This window comes from Heloderma suspectum, chromosome 1 (assembly GCF_057233095.1).
Source record: "Heloderma suspectum isolate Gila_16-S chromosome 1, 16-S_ref, whole genome shotgun sequence".
Lineage (NCBI taxonomy): Eukaryota > Metazoa > Chordata > Lepidosauria > Squamata > Helodermatidae > Heloderma > Heloderma suspectum.
The window spans coordinates 307,103,364-307,129,822 of record NC_139458.1 but is presented as its reverse complement, the minus strand read 5'-3'; the positions used below and the strand labels follow the sequence as shown (position 1 = coordinate 307,129,822).

The 26,459-nt window shown below is 43.3% G+C and overlaps 2 protein-coding genes across 3 annotated transcripts in view; one reads left to right on the top strand and one right to left on the bottom strand.

Annotated features, from left to right (window-relative positions):
- The window catches only part of LOC146359333 (gamma-aminobutyric acid receptor subunit rho-1), a 70,114-nt gene extending 65,230 nt beyond the window's left edge, over positions 1-4,884 (top strand). For both annotated transcript variants that reach the window (XM_084827078.1, XM_084827077.1), the window contains exons 8-10: positions 446-598; positions 2,298-2,494; positions 4,020-4,884. In XM_084827078.1, the coding sequence (XP_084683204.1) occupies positions 446-598; positions 2,298-2,494; positions 4,020-4,310 (641 nt within the window). In that variant the 3' untranslated portion in view covers positions 4,311-4,884. The remainder of the gene's footprint in view (positions 1-445; positions 599-2,297; positions 2,495-4,019) is intronic.
- A 3,425-nt stretch (positions 4,885-8,309) lies between these two features.
- Positions 8,310-23,733, bottom strand: LOC146359332 (xaa-Arg dipeptidase-like). The gene is made up of 5 exons (XM_084814264.1): positions 23,640-23,733; positions 22,679-22,733; positions 13,884-14,376; positions 10,804-10,952; positions 8,310-8,501 (listed from the first exon to the last, which is right to left on the bottom strand). Exons 1-5 carry the CDS (start codon positions 23,731-23,733, stop codon positions 8,405-8,407), a joined length of 888 nt encoding a protein of 295 aa, XP_084670390.1. The 3' UTR covers positions 8,310-8,404.
- Between the last annotated feature and the right edge of the window lie 2,726 nt (positions 23,734-26,459).

The following is a 26,459-nucleotide window of genomic DNA, read 5'->3' as shown; positions in this document are numbered from 1 at the left end:
TGATGTAGGAACATCTGTCCAATAATGGCTAGTAAGTTTCATAGTACCAGGGCCCATGTTGTTGACATCATCACATTGGCATATCCAGTGCTGTCCCTAATATACTGCTAATGCTAATGGAGTTGTGCTAGTGTAAACCAATGCTTGCACAATGTAACTAGCACACCAGGAATATTCCAAGTAGAGCACATTCTTTATCCTTAGACCCTACCATATTCATATGTTTCTTTAAATCCTAAACAAGCTTAGATTTCATAATTTTTATATATTTTTTAAAATCTATAGACAAGCACCATACACCTTGTTTTGAAGAAAAACTGCACATGTACATTACAACTTCATTTGTCAGAGTGATCTGGTGATACGATCTATAATATTTGTATTATTTATTAATTTATAACATCTTTATGCTCCTTTTCTGGACTTCCTCCTCTTTCTCCTGTAGGCTGGTACAACCGTCTCTACATCAATTTCACTTTACGCCGGCATATCTTCTTCTTCCTGCTCCAGACCTATTTTCCTGCCACTCTGATGGTCATGCTGTCTTGGGTGTCGTTTTGGATAGACCGCAGAGCTGTGCCTGCAAGAGTTCCTTTAGGTAAGTGACCCTAAACTTCTCAATATCTGGTCTATTCTATTTATAGCAGTTCTTACCCAGAAGAGGATTTTGAAAGGCAAGTGTAGTTGTGTCATCTTTGGCTAGCTTTTGCTCCCCTATTTTCCCCCATAGGTTAGTAGATTCTTACCTGGCCATAGGAGTTAGTGGCAGGTGGAGGCTATATGTGTCCATATACATGGATGGTGCTATACAAATAGATGAATAATGACAATAGTTTAACATTTCAGTGCTTCCATCAGTAGACATAACTGGCTCCATCCCTATTACATTTTAGACAGGCGGTAAAAACTGTTTTGTTTTGCAAGGCCTTTGGCTTTTAAAATTGTGTTTGGCCTATTTTTAAAGAATGTTTTTGCAACATTGTGATTTTGTTGTGCATTGCTTTGGGGGCCTTGGTGGGTAGAGAAGTGACATAACTACAACAACATCAACAATATTATTGGTAGTAATAATAAAGATGATGATGATAATAATGTCTCTGGCTCTCCTGTTTCTCTCTCCCAACCACACACTTGCATGAATTGCTTCTTCACATGTTTGTACTCTTCTCTGAGATATGCAGAGCCCAATGAATACATGCTGTTAGGAACTGTAATAATATCTTAGTGAATGTGTATAGTGGATTTCTGCAGCATTGTGTGTGAAAGTACAGAGAGTCTAGCTCTCTGCTCAAACACAGGATCATCCACCCACAAGCAGCCAATCGGCACAGCATCAATCCTCAGACCTTTACTGTTTTCTTACAGCTGATAGCACAAAGCTATAGCAAATACTGAAGTAGGATTCCAGCAAAGGTCACGCAGAGAGTCTAAATGATGTGAAGTGATACTTTTCCAATCATGGGAATAAAGACTGGGTGCTACTAAAACTCCAATAATCATGCACACCCTTTTAACACTTATTAAAGTACATATGTAATACTAGTTAGCTCAGATGAATATTTATTACGTGCAGTAGAGACACATGTCTAAAAGGTAATTATGCAGCTGACCACTAATATGGTTTGAACAGATTGTCACATTTTGTAGCAATCTGCATATTTATCGTGCATCACAACTCAATATTAGCATATGTACCTTGACTGAATACACAGGAATGTGATATTCTTTAGAGATCATTACACACTCCAAAGCATACCCAAAATGTGTGGAAATGGAACAGAATGAAATTATAGGTTAAAACCCATGAAAGTGACAGAGACCAGAAATAGGCAGATTCACCTATCCCTAGTTAAGAGGTTTAAAAGCATTTACTACACAATCTTATTTGTGACTACTCCAAAGTAAATGCCTCCAAGAAAGCGTGCTTAGAATTGTAGCTCTGCAGTGCAGTCCTATGGATGTTTACTCAGAAATAAATCTCGCTTTGCTCAATGAGGCTTACTCCATAGTAATTGTGTTTAGGACTGCAGCATTAGTCTAGCTCTTTGCCCAAGGGCAGGATCATTCACCCACAAGACATCCATGCATCAACTGGTGCAATTCAGCACACAAGCAGACAGTAGGCTCACCACAGAAAGGTGACAGCTCAGAACATGGTAGCATATCATTCAAAGAAGGGGACCAACCCACTTTAATCTAACATAGTAGTTTTTAATGAAAAATGCCCCCTTTGTATGAGGTAAACAATGTCAATGTGTTTCCAAAACGAGTATCTGCAAATAATTGTATGTCCCCAGGGATCACAACAGTGCTGACCATGTCTACCATCATCACGGGTGTCAACGCCTCCATGCCCCGGGTTTCCTACATCAAAGCTGTGGACATTTACCTCTGGGTCAGTTTTGTGTTTGTCTTTCTCTCGGTGTTAGAGTACGCGGCAGTGAACTACTTGACTACGGTACAAGAGCGTAAGGAACGGAAGCTGCGAGACAAGGTAAATGTAACATCGTAAGATGTATCCAAATATAAGAATTCTAAGCTTGTTTAGAAATAAAGAAACATACAAATATGACAGGTGTCTAATGCTAAACATGAGTTCTACTTAGGAAATGTCCAATCCAGTGTTTTGGTTTTTACTCTGACTTGATATACAAATGCAACAGAATGAGAATAGACTGCATCATGTCAGGCTGAAGGTGGAGGATCACATTTGAAACCCCTATTTAAAAACAGCTGCTATGTTTGTAGATCCAGTAGATCACTGATAGTCCTTATCTCCATCCATGATTGGCCCAATTAGAATGCTTCCATATGGATAATTTGTAGTGTTGGGTATAAGGAATCATCCCATGCCTTGCAAACCACTTGTGGGCAGCCACAATCCTCCCGTTGATGGCTAGTCATTTCCTCTGTTTCTGATGTTCAGGGTGCACCCGAAGTGCTATTGCTTATGTAACCAAAACTGTAGCATCCTGCACAAAAGGTAGCGGGGTGCTGGTATCAGGCTTTGTGGGCCTCTACGGTTTGCAGAAGTACAAAAAAATCCGCATCCCCCAACAAAGGGAAGGGACCCCCCAAGACAACCCCATCCAGGCCAAGTATGCTCAGTGGCTATGGAATGCTGACTGTTGTGGGGTGGAATGGAGCAACCTTTTGTTATAGGTGCTACCTGGCCAAACAATTTAGCAGCCAAAAGTGCAGCTGAACCCTGACTGATGCAGAGGAAGGATGGGGACAGCTAGCACAGTACAAAATCCCCAAACTGTTTCTCCTTTCCTGAAGATGCTACTTCCCCCGAAATCTGTCTTGGCACAATGATGAACCCTGCAATCACTGGGGGAACATGTTCTGGAAGGATGCCATTTCTTCACATGAAATTCGGTTGTCACGCTAGTCTGCACAAGCTAACTGTGACTACCATTTCGTATTGAACAAAACAAACTTGAATACAACTAGAATCTGATGATGCCTTGTGTTAACAGAAAGGCACTTCTGCTTGCACAAGGACAGGGCCCTCAATTTTGATCAACCGCTCTGCCCCCCCTCCCCCCAGCTGCATCAGAGGGTCCTACATGTCATATAGGACCAGCCAGTAGCTAAGGCTCTCTGGGCAGTTCACCAAAATTACAAACCCCAAATATAACATAATAAACAACCCTCCAAGTAGCTTTTTTGTGGATGGAGTCTTGTTTTTCAAGCAGAAATCCACTCACCATTTGTAGAAGCCCGTCCAGACTACTGCGAGGGTATATTTACACTACACATTTATTGCTTTCATAGAAGTGTAACTATCCTGACTAAGAATCCTGGGACTTGTGGTCAGATAAGAGGGTTAAGAATATTTGTCAAACCACCCACCACCACCTGTTCGCTAACTGAAGCAACAGTTTAAGTCTGGAGTTCTGATACATCTGAAAGATGTCAAATTGCCAGTTTTTATAGACAGCTTCGCAAGCTTCCTGCTCTATATAGGCAGAATTTAAGATTATTCTTGAATAACTTTCTTCTGTTCTCGACAGCTTCTTTGCACCTGTGCACTACCTCAGCCAAGGCAGATGATGGGGATGGATGGCAGTTACAGTGATGGGGAAGTGAATGAACTGGGACAGTATGTGTCTGAAAATGGAGATAAACAGGACAGAATGATGGTTCAATTGGCACTTGCCTCAGAAAGGAATTCAAGCAGGAGGAAAAACCAGCGATACAGCAGCATGAGGATTGACACTCATGCCATTGACAAGTATTCCAGAATAATATTTCCAGGGGCATATATTTTATTTAATCTGATATACTGGTCCATTTTTTCATAGTTATTTTTTTTTCTGTAGCCAGTTTTCACGTGGTACACGTGTTAACTGTATGAAATTAATGTCCATCAAGCAAATTTGACAACAGAGACCATTCTTGGTTTTGACAATGTTCAATACTCCTTATTATGAATAGAATTCACGTAAGGCACTTTCCCATTCATTTTCTTGGGGCTTAGATGGAAGACCCTGCTGGACTACTTATTTTACCAGGGCCCCAAATGGTCATCATGGGAGGCATAGCAAGGGACCGGGGGGGGGGGGGGGAGAGAAAAAATCTGCAAAAGATAAAGGAGATTGTTTGCATAGTGTTTATTTTAAAAGATTGGTGATAAACATTACTAAAGTACAGAACATCGTAGTCATGTGGCTATGTAAGTAAGAGCTTTTCAGTTTCTCATTTTGAAATTGCTAGCTTTAGCATCTGTGTTCCAATTACAGAAATGATGGGACATGTTAATACTTTGTTTCCATTTGTAAATATATAAAATATTGTACATTTTTTGGATTTGTGTAAATGTGCTAAGATTGGAAATCAAAATACTGTAAACGACTTTTATCAAGACTCCTCTAACAGAAGTATAAATGTCAAGTTCTTTGGCGCACACACACACACACACACGTATAGTTCTCTGCATTATTGCTAACTAATCACATCTTGGTACTTTGATATCACCTTCCCAAACAGCTCAGTGACTTAAAAGTTATAACACCACCATGTACCCTCAATAAGGTCAAACATGTTAAGAACAACATTTAGGCTGCAGTCTATGCACTCTTACCTTGGAGTATGCATCACTGAATGTAATGAGACTTGCTCCTGAGTGGACATGCATAGGATTATACAATTACTGAATTAACACTACTGCTGGTCTCCAAACTGATAGTAATCTAGAAGTAGTCCCACAGGATTTTGCAGAGGGAGCTACAAGAATCACAGGAATGTTTCAATATTTCTTTCAGAGTGAAGTATATTTGCATTTAAACAGTTTTCTAAAGCAACAATGCAACAATCATACTGTACTGTTACTGTAGCAATAATTAAAGCATGGGTGGGAAATCCTTTTTCAGCCTGAGAACCAAATCCAATTTTGATGGTCTTGGGAGCCACATTCCAGTGGTGGCAAGGCCAAAAGACAAACTGGGTAGAACAAAAAATAACAGCACATTGTAGCTGAAAACTCTTACTGCCAGTAAGCCTTAGGAAAGGCATTTCAACCTTTTAGAATGGGAAAAATCTACACAAAAGCAGGGAAAACAACACATTATTTGGGGCTGGGGGGAAGAGGCTGTGGCCATCTGGGGAACTCTGGATTTGGCCCCTAGGCCTGATGTTCCCCATCCCTGAAGTATTCACAGTATTGAACAAGCTTTTCTCATTATGGTAGTGTAACTGACTTCAGAATGCTAGAGATCATAAGCAGTATTGCAGATACAACGTTCTAATTACATGAAGCTCTTTTGCTACCATGCCTTATAGAAACTCCTCCAATTTAAATATATACAGACTGTCAGATTTTAATCCAGAAATGTCTGAAGTAAGATATTTACTAGGGGTTGGATACAGAACCTGCCTTCCAAATCTGCACAGGGCTGGGGAACCCTCCAGAAATGGCACTGAGGGCTGCTATGAGAGCGAGTAAACAGCAAAGATCTCCCCCGCTCTCCTTTGTGCTGGTAGGAGCATTCTGAGCAGAACTCTGCTTAGGGAATGCTCCCACTGGCAGAAAAACAACTTGATCCAACCCAAGATCTCTGAAGGAGAAATCACTGAAATAAAATAGTTTAAATAAACCTTTATTTACACGTTTTATGTAAGGGGGCGAGATGGAGGTGTATCTCTGCCCTCTTCTTAAACAAAGCAATGCAACAGAGAACAAAAAAGCGTTTTGCGCTTAAAAATCTTGAATTGCCAAATAAGTCTTTTATGCTGATGACGGTCCTTATGTTTCAGAACGAGGTAGGATCTGAGACACTGGAGGCTTCCTTCTATCTCAGAGGCTTCGAAGTACCCAGTACCCTGCTGGACTGCTGCCAGCAGGGTTGGAGGAGTGACAAAGGTGATTTTTCCCACCAGAATGCCCCCTTTTCCCATCCTCTAAGGCCACATTTGTGACCTCAGGAAGCAGCTGGCATGGTTTTCTCCATGGCGGCTCAGAAAGCAGCTGGCATGGTTCCTTGGGAGGCTCTCCCAGGGACCACGGGATTGCTCTCTTACAGTCTATTGCTACTTACATGGGAGCAAGCATCACTGGACTCAAGGGAACGTACTTCTGAGCAGACATGTATAGGATTGCATTATCCATGCTCTTAATGTTTTTTGTCGCAATGAACATTTACTATAAAATCATGAGACACAAATGATAGTTGTTGCTGAGAGATCTCAGTACTTAGCACATTGTAAAGATCAGGACTGAGCATGTAAAAGGCTTCCAATTTGGGGTTAAACTTCACATGTCAAATGGCTGAGACGGACAGGCTGAAAGCATGAAATCTACATCTTTATGCAGGCAGCTTATTGCAATAAATCTAAATTCATATTTTTTAAAACTGAACAAAATATAAAGCTTTCTATATTATATGAAACCCTGTTAAGAAAATTCAGCTAGAAGGCATAACTCTTGAGATATAGGGAAAGCATCATGAAACAGAAGAAACTTCATAGTAATACAAGTTATTTTCCTAGATTTAGCCACCTTCTGATACATGATTTTCAGTGCCTTATGAATTCATTGACACACTTCATATTAATCAAAATGAAAAATGAAAGTATAGCAAAGAGACTAGTATGGAGAACTCTGTGCAATGCTGCATTCTCAAGGAGACCAGTAAAGTTAGTCACTGTTAGGCTATGCACAGTCAGTCTGAATTCTAGAATTCGTAGCTACTGATGAAATTACAGCGTTAAAGTTGTGAACTAGTAGTGTGCAGTCAGAACTGGTATCTTGAAGAGAGAAAGCATTTTGAGCTTGGAGTAAGAAAGTGAGAGCCAGTGTAGTGTAGTGGTGAGAGTGACGGACTGGGAGCTGGGAGATCCGGGTTCTAGTCCCCACTTGGCCATGGTGGCCAAGTGAAAGTGAGTAAGTGAAGCATACTGTGACAATCTGAATATTCACTTTTTAAGTCAACCTAGATTAAAATGAAAGTGTTAACATGTAGTGATTACATAAAGTTACTCAGGTATAAGCTGCAATGTACCAGTTTTTGCACATACAAACTATAGTTCCTTACAGGACTGGTTTAAATACCTTACTCTTTAAAGATCTTCAAATTTTAAAGGCATTTTAAATGCCTTTAAATCCCCTCTTATCTCTGATCAGTGTTTGCCTGTACTGTGCGGAAAAGAGGGTGTCTTTCTTCAGTGTTCAGCAGGGAAACCCCAGCTCCTATCTGTGATCAGTGACTGGAGGTAACAGTAGGCATTGCCTGCATAGGGTTGGAGGGAGAAGGGACAGGGCCTATGGAAGAAGTTCACAGGCCAGAGGTTTTCCATCCTTAATCTGGATCTTTAAGAAAAGCCAGGATATCTCAACAACTGTAGTGATATTTTATCAAATAAAGCAGTTTTATAACCCACAAAGAGAGCTTAAATGAGCCAATAATAAGCACTTTATAAATACTTATACCATATAAAGCTAATACCACATACAGAACAAAGAGTTAAAAGCATTTCCTAGCAATGAAAGCTAATCTGATCAAGATATCCCACTTTACACCATCAGATCTCACAAGTGAACCTCATCGTGCCTACAAAAAGTATCACTGGACTGTTGGGATTATTTTGGCAAATATAACAGCACAACATTGATACCTTTTTATGTTCCTGTAGGCAGAAAAATATGCCACCAATGACAGCCTACATTTGCTGAACTTTCACCTCTGCCATGGTCTCAGGCAAGTCCCCCTCTTAGCTCCCATTTTAAACACAGGACTCAGTTGTAACTGCACTTGTTTCCAAAAAGTACTGTATAGTTGTAAGAAGGTGTGGGCCTATGCGTATAAATCCCAATGAAATATTTTGGTGACCAACCCCACTTACTTTGCATCCTGTGGCCAAAGCTGCAGCCTTGAAGCAGCTTTCAGCTTTCTCTATCAGATCAGCCAGTTCCTTCAACAGAGGGGTACGCAAGCAAAATTCTAGCTCTGTGTAAGAAAGTATAACATTTGCCATCTCCCCACTGCTTTTTATTGTGCCTGAAAAATAAGAGCAAATTATTTTTTATAACGAAGTTACACAACAATAGAACATCACTTTTGCTATCTTATAAATACCCCATTGTCAGTAAGATTAGCATTCTTCCATTCCAAGTTGATGAATTTCAAAATAAAAGTCAGATTTCAGTTGTTACTTTTAATATAAAGAGCATTACATTTCCAAGCATACGGACAATCCTGGAATTGTGTCACGAATTTCCTAGAGGACTGATTTGTTGTTTTCTGAAATTCTACAACCAATTAATTGGATTAAGGCGCACCAATTTGTGTGCCCATTTCCCACACCCAATTAAGAGGGAGTGACTTCTGGGTAAGCATGCATAGAATCAGGTTGTGAGGTTCTGACTGAACAAAAGGCATATATAGCTCACCATGGAGTCTCCAGGTTGGTTTTATTTGCTGTCTTAAAACTGACAGATTGTTATATGCAAGAACAGCAGCATCTAATGCATTAACTCCTTCCCAAGGATACGCTGCAGCATGAGAAGGCTTTCCATAGTATTTCACAGACACAGTAAGAAAGAAAAGCCATCTCTATCTATCCAGAATATAAACTCTGAAAAGTGCATTTAGTCACCAAGGAACAAGAATCTGAATATTGGGGGGGGGGGGATTTGACGAATTTTGGCAGATCGTTTGGCCAAACTCAACTTGAAGGAAATGCTTGGTGTTTCTTGGTAGTGTTTATAGTACCATTTTATCATCAAACAAGGCATATACAAGTATTAAAATAATTTTATTTCCCCACTGCTCAGTGAACCTCAACAGAAACAGATTTCAACCAATTTCTCCTCAGTTTGGGTCCACTACTCTATTACCACCATCCTGTGAGCACAAGACTTTGTGACCCAGTTCGCACAAGCACCATGGCTTAAACAAGCCCCTAAAATAAACCATAGGGTGTTGTTCGGTTATTTGAATGTTGTTTCCCCTCCAACAACCATACTGCCTGGGTTCAGATGACACAACAAGCTGCACCTGGGAGGGTGATTATGCAAATCACGGCCAGCATATGCTGCAGCTTTAACAAGCCACAGTGGTTTGTTGATCATGTAAACTGGCCCATTGATTTCATCAGGACTCACCCACAAAGCAGCATGTTTAGCCAGGATCATCAGCTTTATCATTTATTGCTGTGACCCGCCTTGGGAGGGCTTCTGCCCTGAAAGGCAGCCAAGAATTTTTAAAATAAAATTAAAAAAAACTGGAAGCCCTGGGGTCATTCCAGCCTCCTGAGGGCTATCTCTCAAGTTGCCGATCAGGGACAAAAGAATGTGGACAGATAGTGACTGTTAATGGTGCTTGATGCAGCCCACTTTGGTGAAGAAGCATTGCTTTTGATCTCCTGCTCAGGGTAGTCCTCCCATAAAACCTCTGCTAACAAGGGGCATATAAGTTTGCAGATGAGTAATGCAATCCAAATCCTTCACCTGTCTTACAAAGGCTAGTTTCAGCATGTGTTTGGATACCATGGGGATTTCTCTCTCTCTCTCTCACCCACCCACGTTCTATTCTCCAAATTACTGGCATTATAAACTACCCATCAGGACCAGAGAGAGCTCATACTAAATATATTACAATAAACTTAGCAATATCATGATAAAAAGAAACATTGCTTCTTTTTTTAGGCATCACACAAAACCCCTTTTATTCACTCAAGCTTTAAGGGTACAACCCTATGCGGATAAGCGGCTGCCTCCGAAATCCGAGGCAACCGCCTATCCAATGCAGGGCAGGAGAAGCACGCAGGGGATTGTCCCCTCCGTGCTTCAGCTGCCCTGCATTTGCATCTAGACAGCTGATTTTGTGAGGCAGAGCAGGAAGGGGGAAAAGTTGGTTCTCTGGGAACCGACCTGGGAGCACGGGCTCCAAGGTTGGTTCCCAGAAACTGACATATCCTATGGCCGTCTAGCTGCTGATTCGCGGCCATAGGATTGCTCCCTTAAAGTATTTTTGTACATTTAGGGCACAATCCTATGTACATTTATACAGAGAAAAGGCCTACAACTCCCAGCATTCCCCAGCCAGCATGGCTGGCTGGGGAATGCTGGGAGTTGTAGGCCTTTTCTCTGTTTAAACATGCATAGGATTGCGCCCTTAAGTATTTAAATGCGCTTTTCTCTGCTGGTCTCATCTCTTATTTGTGGTTTTATGTATGTTTTTATTTTAATGCTGTAAAGTGCCAAGGAATGAAGGATGGCATCAACATATTTTAAATAAAGAAATATTTTCCACCTAAAACAGCAAAGAAACACAAACAGAACAGAAACAGCTTACTTACAAATGAACTGCTAGAGCAGGCTGGTAAACTAAGTCTTCCTGAAATGGGTGAGCCATAAACACAACATCCAGGTCATCAAAAGCCCCAGCTTTACTCAGTACTGCTTTGCCTGCTCCCATTTCTTCTGCTGGTGTACCTAGAACACTGATCTAGGAAAATGAAAAGTGACTCTAAAGTCCTAATTTTAAACAGGGTGTAGAGACTCAGGATAGTGATTTAGCTGCACTCAGTTTACTAAATACATACACATATTTTTTTCAGCACCCACAGCCCCACATCTTGGAACTGGTATAGGACAGTAGTCAAGAGTATAGACAGTGAAAAAGTCACCAGTTCAGATCTCACCTCCAGCGTAAGCTTACTGAAGGCCAAAGGACACAAGATGGTTATCAAACCTGTATCTTTCAACAGGGGTCTGTGTCAACCACATGGAAAAGAGTGCAATTTAACATGCTCCCACTTCCCCTCAGGGTCGCTCACCGAGACCCATTGAAGGACTGGAGAACCACTGAAGGGAGAATAACCTTGGTGAATAGGCAGCATGGAGGAAAGTGAAGGCTGAGTCCCAAGCACCCAGCCCCATCTGTTTTTTAAATTGTACCCCCTTTCACACTTTTATTAGCACTCCTCCCCCAATGTACACATAACTGGGGCGTGTCCACATGTAAAGTCACAAGCCTGACTGCAGCTTGAGACCAAAGCAGACATTACTTTAAGGGTGCAATCCTATGCATGTTTACACAGAAAAAAAGTCATACAATCTCCACCATTCCCCAGCCCCTAATGTCCAGTCCCCTTGTGAACTGGAGGGGAGATTGGCAAAGTCTTCTCAACAGTTCCCACTACCCATCTGCAATATAGCAATACCTATAATACTAGCCTACCTTGCAGGGTTGCTAGTACCAATATTATAGTACCTGTGAAATCCAGGGCGGTTTTCCAAAAATCACAAAATGCAAAATGGGCCTGATGAATAGGAAAAGAGAGCAACTTCCCCACGCATATATCTACTTCACAGCAGGGAGGGCAGCAAAGACAGCCCCCTTTGCTGCCTTCATTGCATCAAGTAGCTGTCCTACAGAGCTTTTCAGGGTGGTTCAGGATTTGATGGCATCTTCCCCAATAAATCCTATGTTAGAGTCCTCAAAGGCCTGCTGTGATAATTTTGTGAGGCACTTTGAGGATAAAATTGCTCAGCTTCATGCCAACTTGAACACTGCTAGCAGTACAGTATCTGGTGAGGTGTTTAATGCACTGTCTGGTTCAGCTGTCTCAGATCAGTTGCAGATGTAGACAAGACACATGCACCTGTTCAGCCTATGACCCACTCTTGACCCTTGCCCATCCTGGCTTATTTGAGCTAGTTGGGGTGTGTGGTGTGGCTGAGTGGATCTAGGGAGTGGCGAGTGTTTCTCTGCATAACACAGCGGTGCCCACCGCCTTGAGGGAGGTGATGGTGCATCCATTCCTGAAAAAGTCCTCCCTAGATCTCAAGGTTTTTACCAACGACCACCCAGTCACTAATACCCCTTTTCTGGGCAAGGTGCTTGAGAGGGTGGCAGCTGGGCAACTGCAGACATACTTGGAGGATATTGATTATCTTGACCCATTTCAGTCTGGCTTCAGCTCTTGTTTTGGGTCAGAATTGGCTTTGGTCGCCCTGATGGATGACCTCTTGTGGGAGAGAGACAGAGGGAGTGTGACTCTGTTGATCCTGCTTGATCTCTCAGCGGCTTTTGATACCATTGACCACAGTATGGGGGTGGCGGGGTCTCCGTGAGCTGGGAACAGGAGGCACTGTGCTACAGTAGTTCTGCTCCTACTTGTGGGGATGGTTCCAGAAGGTAGCATTGAGGGACTGTGCCTCGGCTCTCTGGCAATTATTGCTGTGGGGAGCTGGAGGGTACCATCTTGCCCCCCCCCCCTTTTAACATTTATATGAAGCTGCTTGGGGAGATCATTAGGCATTTTGGTACAAGGTGTGATCAGTATGCTGATGACACCCAGCTGTTTCTTTGTAACATCTGAATCAGGAAAGGCCATGCATGTTCTGAACTAGTGCCTGGATGCGGTGATGGGTTGGATGAGGCCAACAAACAGGCTGAATCCTGACAAGATGGAGTCTTTACAGGTGGAAGGTTCCCGGGTATGGGAATTGAGGAGTTTGCCCGTTCTAGACAGGGCTGCACTCCCTCAGAAAGAACAGGTATGTAGTTTGGAGGTGCTCCTGGACTCAACATTGTCATTAGAGGCTCAAGTGGCTTCTGTGGCAAGGAGTGCCTATTACCACCTCAGGTTGGCATGACAGCGACACTCTTTCCTGGACAACAGCCTGGCCACTGTAGTCTATGCATTGTTAACCTAGGTTACTGTAATGCACTTTATGTGGGGCTACCCTTGCACTTGGTCCAGAAGCTGCAGCTGGTGCAGAATATGCCAGCCAGGATGCTGAGTGGGGCACCTGGCCATGCACATTACACTCATGTTGAAGCAACTGTACTGGCTATTTATTAGCTACTGAGCCAAGTACAAGGTCTTGCTGTTGGCACATAAAGCCCTGAACAGATGGGACCAGCTTACCTAGCAGATTGCCTCCCCCAAAACAGACCTGAGAAATTGCTCGCTAAGATCATCAGAGCAAGTCTTGCTGGTTGTACAAGAGTCTGCAGATCGCCATCTCGCAGCAATACAGAAGTAGGTCTTCTCTGTGGTGGCAGCCACCTTAGGGAATGACCTCCCGCCACTGGTATTTGGGAGGCGCCAATTGTAGCATGCTTGGCACCAATTAAAGACCCATTACTTCACTCATGCCTTCCCTGAGTGAATGTGCTGCCCAGTTTGCTAATTATGGCGTATCAGTTTTAATGCTTCTATTAATGTTTTAGCCATTATTATGTATTTCATGTATATCTTAAACGCATTTTAACGTATTTAATTTTCTTGTAAACCGCTAAAATATATTTTTAAATACGGTCAGCAGTGTATAAATCTAATAAATAAATACATAGGCGGAAGGAGGGGCGGGGTGCGTGCGCGGGGGCTCGGGCGCTGCCTGCCCCCCGCGCCCTCGCCCGCCTCACCTTGACGGCGGGGGCCGGGCGGGGGAGCCCTGCGGCGGCGGGGCCGTGGCGCAGGCTCTCCAGGGCGCCCTTCAGGCCCAGCGCCGCGCCGGCGCCCACCTCGGCGATGAGGTTGTGGCCGCAGGCGTGGCCGATGCCGGGCAGGGCGTCGTACTCGCACAGGAAGCCCAGGCGCAGCGGGGGCGCCTGGCCGGCCTCGCCGGGGGCCCCGTCCCACTGCCAGTCCGCCCGGAAGGCCGTCTCCAGCCGGTAGTGGCGCTGCACCGACCAAGGCGCCGCCGCCGCGGAGGCCGGCGAGGGCCGGCTGGCGAAGAAGCGCGTCAGGGCGCCGTGAGCCTGGCGCTCCTCGTAGGCCAGCTCCGGCCGGCTCCAGATCTGACCTTCCAATGAGCAGTCAGGGTTGATTTTCTTTAGGATGAACTGATTGGACCTCCTTGCAGTCCAGGGGACTCGTAAGAGTCTTCTCCAGCACCACAGTTCAAAGGCATCGATTCTTCAGCACTCAGCCTTTCTTATAGTCCAGCTCTCACAGCCATACGTTGCGACTGGGAAAACCATAGCTTTGATTATACAAATCTTTGTCGGCAAGGTGATGTCTCTGCTTCTTACTATGCTGTCTAGGTTTGCCAAAGCTTTCACTGCTTCCATTTCTTCCCCTTCTATATGCCAGCAAGTGTTGGGGCGAGATGCCATGATCTTAGTTTTTTTTAATGTTGAGTTTCAAACTAGCTTTTGCACTCTCCGCTTTCACCCTCGACAAGAGGCTCTTTAGATCCTCTTTGCTTTCTGCCATTAGGGTGGTATCGTCTGCGTATCTGAGGTTGTTGATAATTCTCCCGGCAATCTTAATTCCGACCTGTGATTCATCCAACCCAGCGTTTCTCATGATGTACTCTGCATATAGGTTAAACAAGCAGGGCGACAATATACAGCCTTGTCATACTCCCTTCCCAATTTTGAACCAATCGGTTGTTCCATGTCCGGTTCTTACTGTTGCTTCTTGAGCCATGTACTTATGAAGGGTGTGTGCAAGACAAACTTTCCCACCTTATTGTGCAGTCTACCGCAGAGCCAGCGTTGTGTCGCTGGTGAGTCGTTCCTTTCTCTGGGAAACGAGTCGCGCGGTGTAACCCAGGCCTCGGGCAAAGCGATCTTAGGGCGCGATCCTATGCATGTTTAAACAGAAAAACGCCCCGGGGGTTGTAGAACTTTTGTTTTCTAAACATGCATATTTATTTATTAGATTTATTAGCCGCCCATCTGGCCGGCTACCCAGCCACTCTAGGCGGCGTACAATACTAATAACATGAAATACAACAGATTTACATAATCAGCTGAACAAAAGAACATAACAAAGCTGCTCTAAAAAACCCTCACCCACCCCAAATGCCCACCTGAACAGCCAGGTTTTTAAAGCCCGGTGGAAGCTCATCAAAGAGGAGGCATGGCAGAGGTCACTAGGGAGGGAATTCCACAGAGTGGGGGCCATCCCAGAAAAGGCCCTCTCCCTAGTCCTCACCAGCCTAGCTTTCCTGGCTGATGGGACAGACAGAAGGCCTACTGAAGCTGATCTTGCTGAATGGCATCCCTGGTGTTGTTGGAGGAGCTACTTGAGCTGGGCCAGAACCATACAGGGTTTTAAAGGTCAATGCCAACACCTTGAATTGGGCCCAGAAAACAACTGGTAACCCGTGCAATGCCTTCTGCACTGGAGTGATGTAATCTCGCCAATGGCTGCCTTTAATCAGGCAGGCCGCCACATTCTGCACCAGCTGCAACTTTCAAACTGTCTTCAAGGGTAACCCCACATAGAGCGCATTACAGTAGTCTAGGTGAGAAGAGACCAGGGCATGAACTACTGATAGGAGCAGATGGTTAGGGAGATAGGGGCACAGCCGCCATATCAGATGGCATTGGTACAGTGCTGCTTGGCCCATGGCTGACACCTGAGCCTCCATGGACAGCTGGGAGTCTAAAATGACCCCCAGACTGTGGACCTGGTCCTTCAGGGGTAGTCACACTCCATTAAACATCAGGTCAACATCCCCCAATCTCCCCTTGTCTCCCATAAAAAGTACTTTGGTTGTGTCAGGGTTCGGTTTCAGCCTAGTCCTTTCCACCAGCCACTCACTGACTCCAAACACTTGGACACTGTTTCTACAGCCAACCTTGGCGAGGATTTAAATGTGGGGTAGTTACATGTCATCCACATATTGGTGACACTGCACCCCAAAACTCCTGATAGCCCCCAGTGGCTTCATATAGATGTTAAAACCCCACTGGATTTTGTGACGCTTACATCTGAGTAACATGTATAGCAGCCTCCCCCGCAGTGGTACAATGAAGTAATTTTAGCCCTTGGACTTAATGGACTTACGGGGATGGGGCTTTAGATTGCCATGCATTACTTCTGTTGAGAAGCGCACAATTAATGATTCTCACCACCACCACTCCATGCTTTACAACTGTTTCTATGTGCCTGATATGCTAGAACAAAACCAAAATTTTTTGCTAACCCTGAGAAAAGAAATACTTTGCACATGTGCAGTTCCACATTTTGAACTCCCTGAAATCATAGCACCACCAAGAATACGAGAGTAATATGGAGTGTGCCAGCCCAGGTGCTAACCTGTTTGCCCATCAGCCCTATCTAGAATGACCAATTGTCAGGAGTTCGGGAGTTAACACCCAAAACATTTGGGGGGCACCAGGTCAGGGAAGAGGGATATATAGGATTGCACTGAAGCTCTCTGTTTCATCTTCCAAGTAAGCATGTAGGATTGCAGTCTGCAAATGGCAGGCCGTACTAGAAGCTCTCTGGATTGATTGTTTTCAAGCTCTATGCCTATCCGGTGGGATTGAAATGTTCATTCAATATGGTGAAGAGGGAGAACATCTCTTTGTCTCCCTTACTCACTGCTGAATGTGAAGTTGTATGTATGGAAAAACCTATGAACACATAAAATGCTGGCAATTCTGTTGAATATATCACATTATCTGTGGTATGAATGGATATGAATCATGATTTAAGACACTAACTAATCTGAATAAAAAAGCTCAGTCCATGCCAACAGAAGCAAGCAAATTCACTGGGAATCAAATGTGCATCCCCATCAGCTGCGCATGGAGTTCTCCTTGCTAAATCTGGCACTGAATTTATAAGAATTAATAAATTCAGAATTCAGCACAAAATCCCCCCCCCCCCCCGGAAAGTGTTTAGGAACAGGATAAAAAAAAAATTAAAGAAGGGAAGTGGCAGCAAAGACAACTGGATGTATGTGTAAGTTATTTAGGGCGCAATCCTATGCATGTTTAGACAGAAAAACGTCCTACAACTCTCAGCAGGCTGGCTGGGGAATGCTGGGAGTTGTAGGACGTTTTTTCTGTCTAAACATGCATAGGATTGCACCCTTATTTATATAGAATACAAAAAACCCCAACCCCTTCCTTACTGAGATACTTTCAATAATGGCAAAGCAAGTATTAAGCCACAATGTTCAAGCTAATGGCACACAACTACCAAAACATTTTAAATATCTGGACAGAACAAAAAGAATATGAGTATTAAATGGCATTAAGACCATGGTGCACACTATGGTGCCACCCAGACCAAAGGGCTTAGGGACATTTATTAATAATCTTCATCCTGTTATCAATGAGACCCACTGGTCCCATGAACTACCAGAAATTGTCCCAATTCCCTTGGAGAGGTTTGAAGGAGCACTGCAGAGAAACATCCTTAGATCACCTCGTGTTGTGTTAGTCAGCCAGCCAGCCAGCCAGCACTGAGCCATATAGCACTCCCCAGGTCAACTACCAGCAGGGTTCAGCAACTTTAACAGAACTGAGGCAGCCCATTCACTGGCAGTACTCGATTCCCCCACCCATATTAACTTATGTTTATTTACTGAATTATTATCACATATCTAAAGAATAGGCGTAATATACAAGTCAATGATTTTATTCTTAAAATCCAGCAAGTAGTTGTACACAGCATACCAGTAAAGCTGAGTGTACAAAACAAACACAATAGCAGATCACTGAAAAAGTGAAAAATATGCTCAGCAAAAGTACATTACACCAGCAGCTTGCAGTATATAGCTCAAATGTTTATCCAAATGAAAAATTCTGTGTACAAATGGCACAGGAAACTTTTAGCCCCTAAATGTGTATTTCATACATATTTGAAATTATAATTGCAAAACATTATATCTGCAAAGATAAGCCTTTGGGGAAAAAGTATCACCCAAGTCTTGAAGTATACTTGTGCACTTTAGCTATTACATTTGTTCAAGTAAGTCATCATCAAGCAACTTATACATTTTTACTAACCTGCTGTGTTACAGGTGGAGGGTTGTGGGTTTTTTTGGCATTCTTCAAAATTGTATATAGATTCAAGATCATACAGGATTTGGTAGAGCAACAATAGCCATGACACTAAAAAGCATATACATAATTCTAATAGCCTTGCAGCTTGAAAAGGAATATTGCAAAAATGTCCTTGATCCAAGAAAAACTTCTCTACTGTGAATTTGCATTGTTTAGAGCCTCAAAGCAAAATTCTAAAATCCTAGGACTTCACAGCATATAGTGTAAGTGCCACAAATAGCACAGGGGCTGGAACACACTGCTGTTTACTAACTGGTTCAGTAGAGGCAAAGCTACCCAGTATGCATCCTGTCATGCACAAAGTAGTACTCTCTCAAACTTCAGGCTTAACATGTGGCTTCTTTGGCAAAAAGGTTATCCCCCCCCCCCCAGCTGTATCACTTCATCATACAACTACTGGATAGAAAACTATAAAGAAAGGCTGAACGTTATTAAAGTCACCAATTGTACACTAATGGAATTGGTGATATGTCAGACAAGGAGCCTCGTGTGGCGCAGAGTGGTAGGCGGCAGTACTGCAACTGAAACTCTCCCCAGGACTTGAGTTCGATCCCAGCGGAAGCTGGGTCCCAGGTAGCCGGCTTAGATCAACTCAGCCTTCCATCCTTCCGAGACTGGTAAAATGCGTACCCAGCTTGCTGGGGGGAAAGGCAGTCACAAGTGGAGAAGGCAATGGCAAACCACCCCGCTATACCCTGCCATGAAAACGCCAGCGCAAGTGGCGTCCCTCTAGGGGTCAATAATTACCCCGGTGCTTACACAGGAGGAACCTTTCCTTTAGTCATGATAGTGTGGCCACTGAACTTGAGCCGGACATCTTAGAGAGTGAAGTCAAGTGGGCCTTAGGAAGCATTACTAACAACAAAGCTAGCGGAGATGACAGTATTCCAGCTGAGCTATTTAAATTCCTAAAAGATGATGCTGTTAAAGTGCTGCACTCAATATGCCAACACATTTGGAACACTCAGCAGTGGCCACAAGACTGGAAAAGGTCAGTTTACATTCCAACACCAAAGAAGGGCAATGCCAAAGATTGTTCAAACTACCATACAATTGCGCTCATTTCACATGCCAGCAAGGTTATGCTCAAAATCCTACAAGCTAGCCTTCAGTAGTATGTGAACCAAGAACAACCGGAAGTACAAGCTGGGTTTCGAAGAGGCAGAGGAACTAGAGATCAAATCGCCAACATTCGCTGGGTCATGGAGAAAGCAAGAGAATTCCAGAAAAACATCTATTTCTGCTTCATTGACTATGCTAAAGCCTTTCATTGTGTGGATCAAAACACGCTGTGGCAAAGTCTTAAAGAGATGGGAGTACCAGACCACCTTACCTGTCTCCTGAGAAACCTGTACAAGGGTCAAGAAGCAACAGTAAGAACTGGACATGGAACAACCGATTGGTTCAAAATTGGGAAAGAAGTACGACAAGGCTGCATATTGTCACCCTGCTTATTTAACTTATATGCAGAGTACATCACGAGAAACGCCAGGTTGGATGAATCAGAGGTCGGAATTAAGATTGCCGGAAGAATTATCAACAACCTCAGATACGCAGACGATACCACCCTAATGGCAGAAAGCAAAGAGGATCTAAAGAGACTCTTGTTGAGTGTGAAAGAGGAGAGTGCAAAAGCTGCTTTGAAACTCAACATTAAAAAAACTAAGATCATGGCATCTGGCCCCATCACTTCCTGGCATATAGAAGGGGAAGAAATGGAAGCAGTGACAGATTTTATTTTCTTGGGCTCCAAGGTCACCGCAGACGGTGACTGTAGCCATGAAATTAAAAGACGCTTGCTCCTTGGGAGGAAAGCTATGGCCAACCTAGACAGCATAGTAAGAAGCAGAGACATCACCTTGCCGACAAAGGTCCGTCTAATCAAAGCTATGGTTTTCCCAGTAGTAACGTATGGCTGTGAGAGCTGGACTATACGGAAGGCTGAGCGCCGAAGAATTGATTCCTTCGAACTGTGGTGCTGGAGAAGACTCTTACGAGTCCCCTGGACTGCAAGGAGGTCAAATCAGACAATCCTAAAGGAAAACAGCCCTGACTGCTCACTGGAAGGACAGATACTGAAGCTGAAATATTTTGGCCACCTAATGCTAAGAGAAAACTCCCTGGAAAAGACCCTGATGCTGGGAAAGATTGAAGGCAAAAGGAGACGGGGACGGCAGAGGATGAGATGGCTGGATAGCTTCACCGATGCAACGAGTATGAACTTGAGCACAGTCCGGGAGAGAGCGGAGGACAGGAAGGTCTGGTGTGCTATGGTCCATGGGGTCATGAAGAGTCGGACACGACTTAATGACTGAACAACAACGTCCACAAATAGATTGATCAAATGGGATATTCCCTGTATAACAATGCTTTCCAATTTGTGGTTTGTCCTCAGGCCATTTGCCAATGTTTCAATGGCTAGGTTGAATAGTATGGAGGCAAGGAGACAGCTTTGCCTCATGCGTCTGGCTAATGAAAATGGTTTGGAGTCAAATCTGTAAGTTATGGCTACTGCACTCGATATGGAGCATAGTTGTGCTATGAGATGCAGGAATTTGTTTCTGAAGTCCTTCCTTTCTTGCCAACACCTCTTTTAGAAAAGACCATTCCATGCTGTCAATTGCTTTGAAAGCATCCAGAGGGAGTGTGGCTGCTGGGGTTCTAGGTTTATTACAGTGGTGAATTATGTTTAATGCATGGCAAATTGAATTAGGTAGATGACTCTTTGGAATAAAACCTGTTTGGTCTGACTTAATATAAGCAGAGATAAAATGGATTTTGTTTACTAAGATGGCCGATAGCAGTTTGGCATCCTGATTCAGAAGAGAGATGGGTCAATATGATCCCAGACCCTCAGTGGTTTTGCCTGGCTTAAGTATCATGACAATCTTTGCTTGTTTCCAGGTCTCTGGCACTGCACCACCCTACAGAATACTGTTAAATAGGTGTTTCAAATAAGGTAACAGGATTTCCCCAGATGCTTTGTTAAAATCACCACTGAACTCATCTATCGCCATGGGTTTTCCATTAAAAAAACAAACAAAAAAACACAGTTTTAATTTCCTCCTCTGATATGGGTTGGTTTGATCCCTGTGTGCTACTGTAAGGACGCAAGGTTTCACCTTGTTTAGAAATGTTGAAACAGCAGACTATTTTGGTTATTTGAGGAATTTAGGCTCATCTAGAAACTGGCAAAGGTTTCAGCAGTGTGATTTGGACCTATTTTGCACAGTGCCTGCCCCATCTAATATACTCACAATGTTATTTGTAGTTTGTTTTTAAGAGCCCAGGCTAGAAGTTTAGATTTTTGTTTCCAAATTCATAGAATTTTCTGTCTAGATATACCATAGAAGAATGTATATTATTTGTTTCCAAAGCATTCAATTCAAATCTCTTACCTAGCAGTGCTTTATGTATTTTGGAGCTCCCTGTCCTCTTATGATCTGCCTCCGATTTAGCTATTTCAATTAATAAAATTGCTTAGCTGCCAATTGTCTCTTTATAAGAGCGCTTGCTTCTTTGCTACATAAGGCCCATCACTTCTTTCATTGTATTCCATACGAGGGAAGTAGTCTGCTACGAGTTCATGTTGAGAGTGAAAAATGGGATTTCCTCTTTGAGTCGGTGTACTACCTCCTAATAAGCCAGCAGGTTGGTCCTAAATCACCATGTGAATGGCAGCACTTCATTTTGTACAGACAATACCATTGCAACTGGCACCTGGTTACACACTGCAATAATCCCCAATTGGTGCTTCCAAATTTGCTCCCATAGATTCTGTGAGACCAGTATATAGTCCAGCCTATATACTGGCATAGGTTTGGTGTCTAGCTGAAAAGAATGTAAAATCCTTGTCTGTGCAGTGTAGTTTTCTCCAAAATTGTGCAACGTAAACAATTCTGCTAGCCTCCCAGTTTTTGTTTTTTACATCTGTCCAGTCTTTCATCCACTATGTTTAAGTCATCTCATAGAACCACCTCATCCTGCTGAAATTGCTGGAGCTTTACAAAGGTGTCCTTCAGGAATGTTTGTTGCCCCTTGTTGGGGCTATAAATAGATGCTGGAATTACAAGCTTGTCCACTAGTTACCCTGCCACAAAAATAAATTGCCCTATTGGATCTTTGAGGATTGCAGTTTTGATAAAAGGGCCTTTCTTGGCAATTATAACAGAGATGCCTCTTGATTTGGATATGCCTGGCGCTCCCCTATCCATTTTTTTTCCAGAAAGTTATGGCTGACTGATTTCAGGTGCATTGCCTGAAGAGACGCTATATCATACCTTTGTAAGGTGGCTAGAATTCTGGCCCTTTTTGTTGGGGTACCACGACTTTTTACATTTAGCTTCAAAACTGAAAGATCCCTCCCACTGGTGGCGCCTGTCCTTTTGGGGTTTCAAAACAAGTACTTATAGGTGCACCCTGGTTGCTTCTTGCATTTGTGGGGTAGTGTACTATCCATTGCTGGAACAAGAAGTCATGAAAACTAAAAACAAACGCCAAACATAAACCATACCAACAAGACACCACTAAAGTTGTGGTGTCTAAGGGGAGGTGTTTGTTTCCCTTCTCTTCTGGTAGGTGTCATGATTCCTTGTCTGATGAGGAGCAGTCCCTACCTGACAAAAAACCAAAGGAGGAAATCCAAGAGCCATCCTGCCAGACTAACTCTGAAGAACCAGGGCTCTCACATTTCACCAGAAGACTCAAGAGTCAGAACAGAAGGAGGGTCATCGGGTGAGCCTTTTCAAATGGCGCCAGGGAGAGGCGCCATTTGAAAAGGCTTACTCAGCATCCTCCTCTCAGATGCAATTCCCAGCTGCAAGCAAAGTCTTTGGTTGCAGCTGGGGGCTGGGTGGGTACAGGCTTGATAAGTCTTCCAGTACCTCTGCTTCCTCGCTAGAAACAAAGCCTGTTCTAGCTAAAGTCTTTGTCTGCCAGACTCCTTGCTTTCTTGCTTTGGATTGAACTGATTTACAATCAGGACTGTTGACCCTGTTTACTGCCTGCTCCCTGCTGCTTCCGACACTACTATCTTCCTGGCTTTTGACCTTGGCTCATTCTTCTTAACAATGGTTTCGGCTCTTCCCAGGTTTTGGCATTCCAATCTTCACAACAGCGACCTTGTTTTTTCCCTCAACCAGTGTTCATGTGCTGTCAGCTGGCGGGGAGCCAGGACTGCTCAGCTACAGGTCCCAGGGGAATTTCTTGAGTGGGACAGAAGGGTTCTTAGGTATTTCCCATACTTACTGGACTGACCCCTTTCCCTTCCGGCTCACACTTACAGAAGTATAAATGGTTAACTCTAGACAATGGTATATCACTGTTTTCTTTCTCTTTCTGATTTCTTTGTTTTGAATACTACGGTACCTGAACATGTACAAAACCATGCTCTCTCAGTCATCACAGTCCGATTGTTCCTTGTCCTGTAGTTTTCAAAGTGGAGCTCCACTGGGGTGATCATTATCGCAAACTGTTTAAGTGCTGTAGGGTGGCCACTCGTGCTTTGTCACTTCCTTGTCTCATGGCTTGTGGTTTTTGATTCCTACCTGCTTCAAGTCTCAGCTGGTTGTTATTTCTCATGGTGTTTTTTGTTCTCGTTTGTGGCAGCTTCATATGGAGACAGAAAATCATCGTATTTAAATGGGGCCTGTGGCACTTTTATGCCTAAAAGCACCAGTAACTCTGCTACTTCTGCTTGTGGGGAGGCAGTGAACAACTTTCCTTTATATCTTATCATTAATTTGATAAGATTAAGGGAAATCCCCAGCAGTATGATATGCCTGCATCTATCAGCTTTTCCGTATAGGGCTTGAGTAGTTTTTGCCTCTGTAGGGTTCCTGCACAAATATCTTGGAATACTTGCAGTTTACTTTCTTTGTACTGGAGCTCACGGATATTGTGAAATGCTTGAAATATTCCCTCCGTCTGGCAGAATCTCTCAAATTATATGTCTCTCAGCTGTCTGCCCTCTATTGGGCTCTGTCTTAACACTCTATGGACCCTTTCAATGTCATCCATTTTGACAGTGAATTCAAGATTCAAGCCTGCCAGCCACTGAATAACAAAGGCCCACATATCCTCTTCCTCTTCATATTCTGGCAGGCCACGCACCCTGCTATTGTATCATCAACTTCTGTCCTCCTCCAGGCGCAGCTGCAGCTCCCTTGTCAATTTAGTCAGCTTCTGCATTTTTGAGCTATGTTCCAGACCTCGGTTCATAGCTATATTTTCTGTGACTGAAATATCTGTGATTTGGGTAGAAACTGCACTTTGTTTTGTTACTAATGGGGAAAGCTCTTTCTTCAGAGAAAGAACCCAGTCCTCTACCAAAACTGCTCTGGGTTGCTGGCTTAGCGATAAGGTGTCTGTGTCCTTTGACAGAGCACTTGTCCATTTCAGGCCTTTTGTTCCTTTGTGCCCTCTTTTGCCATGATGGTGCCTTTCTCTTCACTTGAGTACAATATTTAGAAGGTGAGGAATTCAAAATTACCGTTATCAGTGGATAAAAGGAATCCAGGCATTAAGGAGTTATGCCTCCATCTTGTCTACTAGCAAGCCCCCACCCTGAGACATTTTGAGACTATAAACTAATGGGACATATCTCCTCTCTCTGGAAAGAAAAACAGTAAGACCCACACATATATAAAAGGAGCTAAACAGTAACCCCTCTTGCCCTACAAAGAAAGGTAATGTCTCAAAGTTCAGCCACCTCTGATATTGTCTTTCACCCTCGGTTTCAACATACCATGGCCATGTGGAAACCATTTATCTGTGCAGATGCTCCATGCAATTGCTACCATCCATACCAGCAGCACCTCCAGCCAGATCGCTGGCATGCTAATGCTGCACATGAATGGCCCAGCACTCACAATAAGAGCCTTTTAAATGAGATGGCAGCTGCAGGGAACATCTACATAGCTAAATACTTCCATGTAGTTTCGTTGTTTAAGCAGGACCCTCTTCATTTTGTTTACTTCAGATTTATAAGCCGCCTTCTAGGGTAAACCCTGCCAAGGCAGCATGCAATAAAACTAAAACCACAAAACAAATCAAGAACCAAAATAAAACCAGAATGGTTAAAACGAGACAGTACCACTAACCCAACATCATGGCTACTAACATAAATCCCAACACAATTATAGACCAAGATAAACACGTAAATCTTTAGGCCCACTTGAGCACCTATAATGATAGGGCCTGGCAGACATCAATTGGAACAAAATTCCACAAGCAGGGGCCACTGCCGAGAAGGCCCAGTCTCTCATGCCTACCCATTTAATTGCTCTTACAGCTGGAAACACATGTAGTCTTTCTGACCAATTCAAGCTTTAAAGCAACCTACCCTCCACGTTAAACTGACGTGCTATCTATGTGGCCTGTAGCTTAATTGTTTTAATTTATCCTACTATATTGCCTGTCTGTGTAAATAGAAAAAGAAGTATTTTGTATTATCTCATGACAACAGCAAGTTTTGAGACTTTTGATCCGTTGAATAACCATCAAGTATTTATGTATACATTCAACAATTAAATAAATATGAAGTTATTAAAAACGTGTCAGGAAAACTGTTGGGACAGATTATCCTATTTTGGGACAGACCAGTTGTCCATAACATTTCACAGAAATTCACAATAAATCCAACCTTCTTTTCTTGTTCAGATAAGGAGAGCAGACTGGGAAGTTATGTTGTAGGGCAGGGGTTAAAACCCGTGATGCTGAGATGAACGACTACATAAGAATTTGCTGAATCCTCCTCCTCCCCGCAAACTAGGCCTTTACTGTGGAATAAACTAATATTAAGATAATGCCCATCGTGTTCAGCAGTTGTCATCTAAGGGAGTTTTTCCTCCCTTCACAGAATACTGGAAGTAAAACAACCCAGAACTTATGGGCCAGGACAACATCAACCTTGTTGCCTTTTGAGTTTGCAATTTTAGCACCTCATGAAACTGGTACAGGAACTCTCGCCGATTGTGAGCAGTCTGCCTGAGATATTCAGAATTCTCCAGGAAGGGAGAAACAAATCAATATGATGTGTTACTCTCCTTTTCACATCCTGCTTATGCAGCAACTTACATGGCTAGATCATTTGAGCAGAAACCTCCAAGCTCAACAAAATACTTAAGTTTTCCTTTAGTACTAATGCTGCCAGAATAAAAACTTACAGGAGCCTTGATGAGCTTTAAG

What these genes read in the sequence shown, in the direction of transcription:
- LOC146359332 (XM_084814264.1), bottom strand. Translation starts at nt 23,733, where the DNA reads ATGATCACCCCAGTGGAGCTCCACTTTGAAAACTACAGGACAAGGAAC. An exon ending in GCCCGGCCCCCGCCGTCAAG is followed by an intron (nt 10,953 to 13,883) that starts GTGAGGCGGGCG and finishes TCATTTTCCTAG; the next exon opens with ATCAGTGTTCTAGGTACACC. An exon ending in CCTGCTCTAGCAGTTCATTT is followed by an intron (nt 8,502 to 10,803) that starts GTAAGTAAGCTG and finishes CTTATTTTTCAG; the next exon opens with GCACAATAAAAAGCAGTGGG.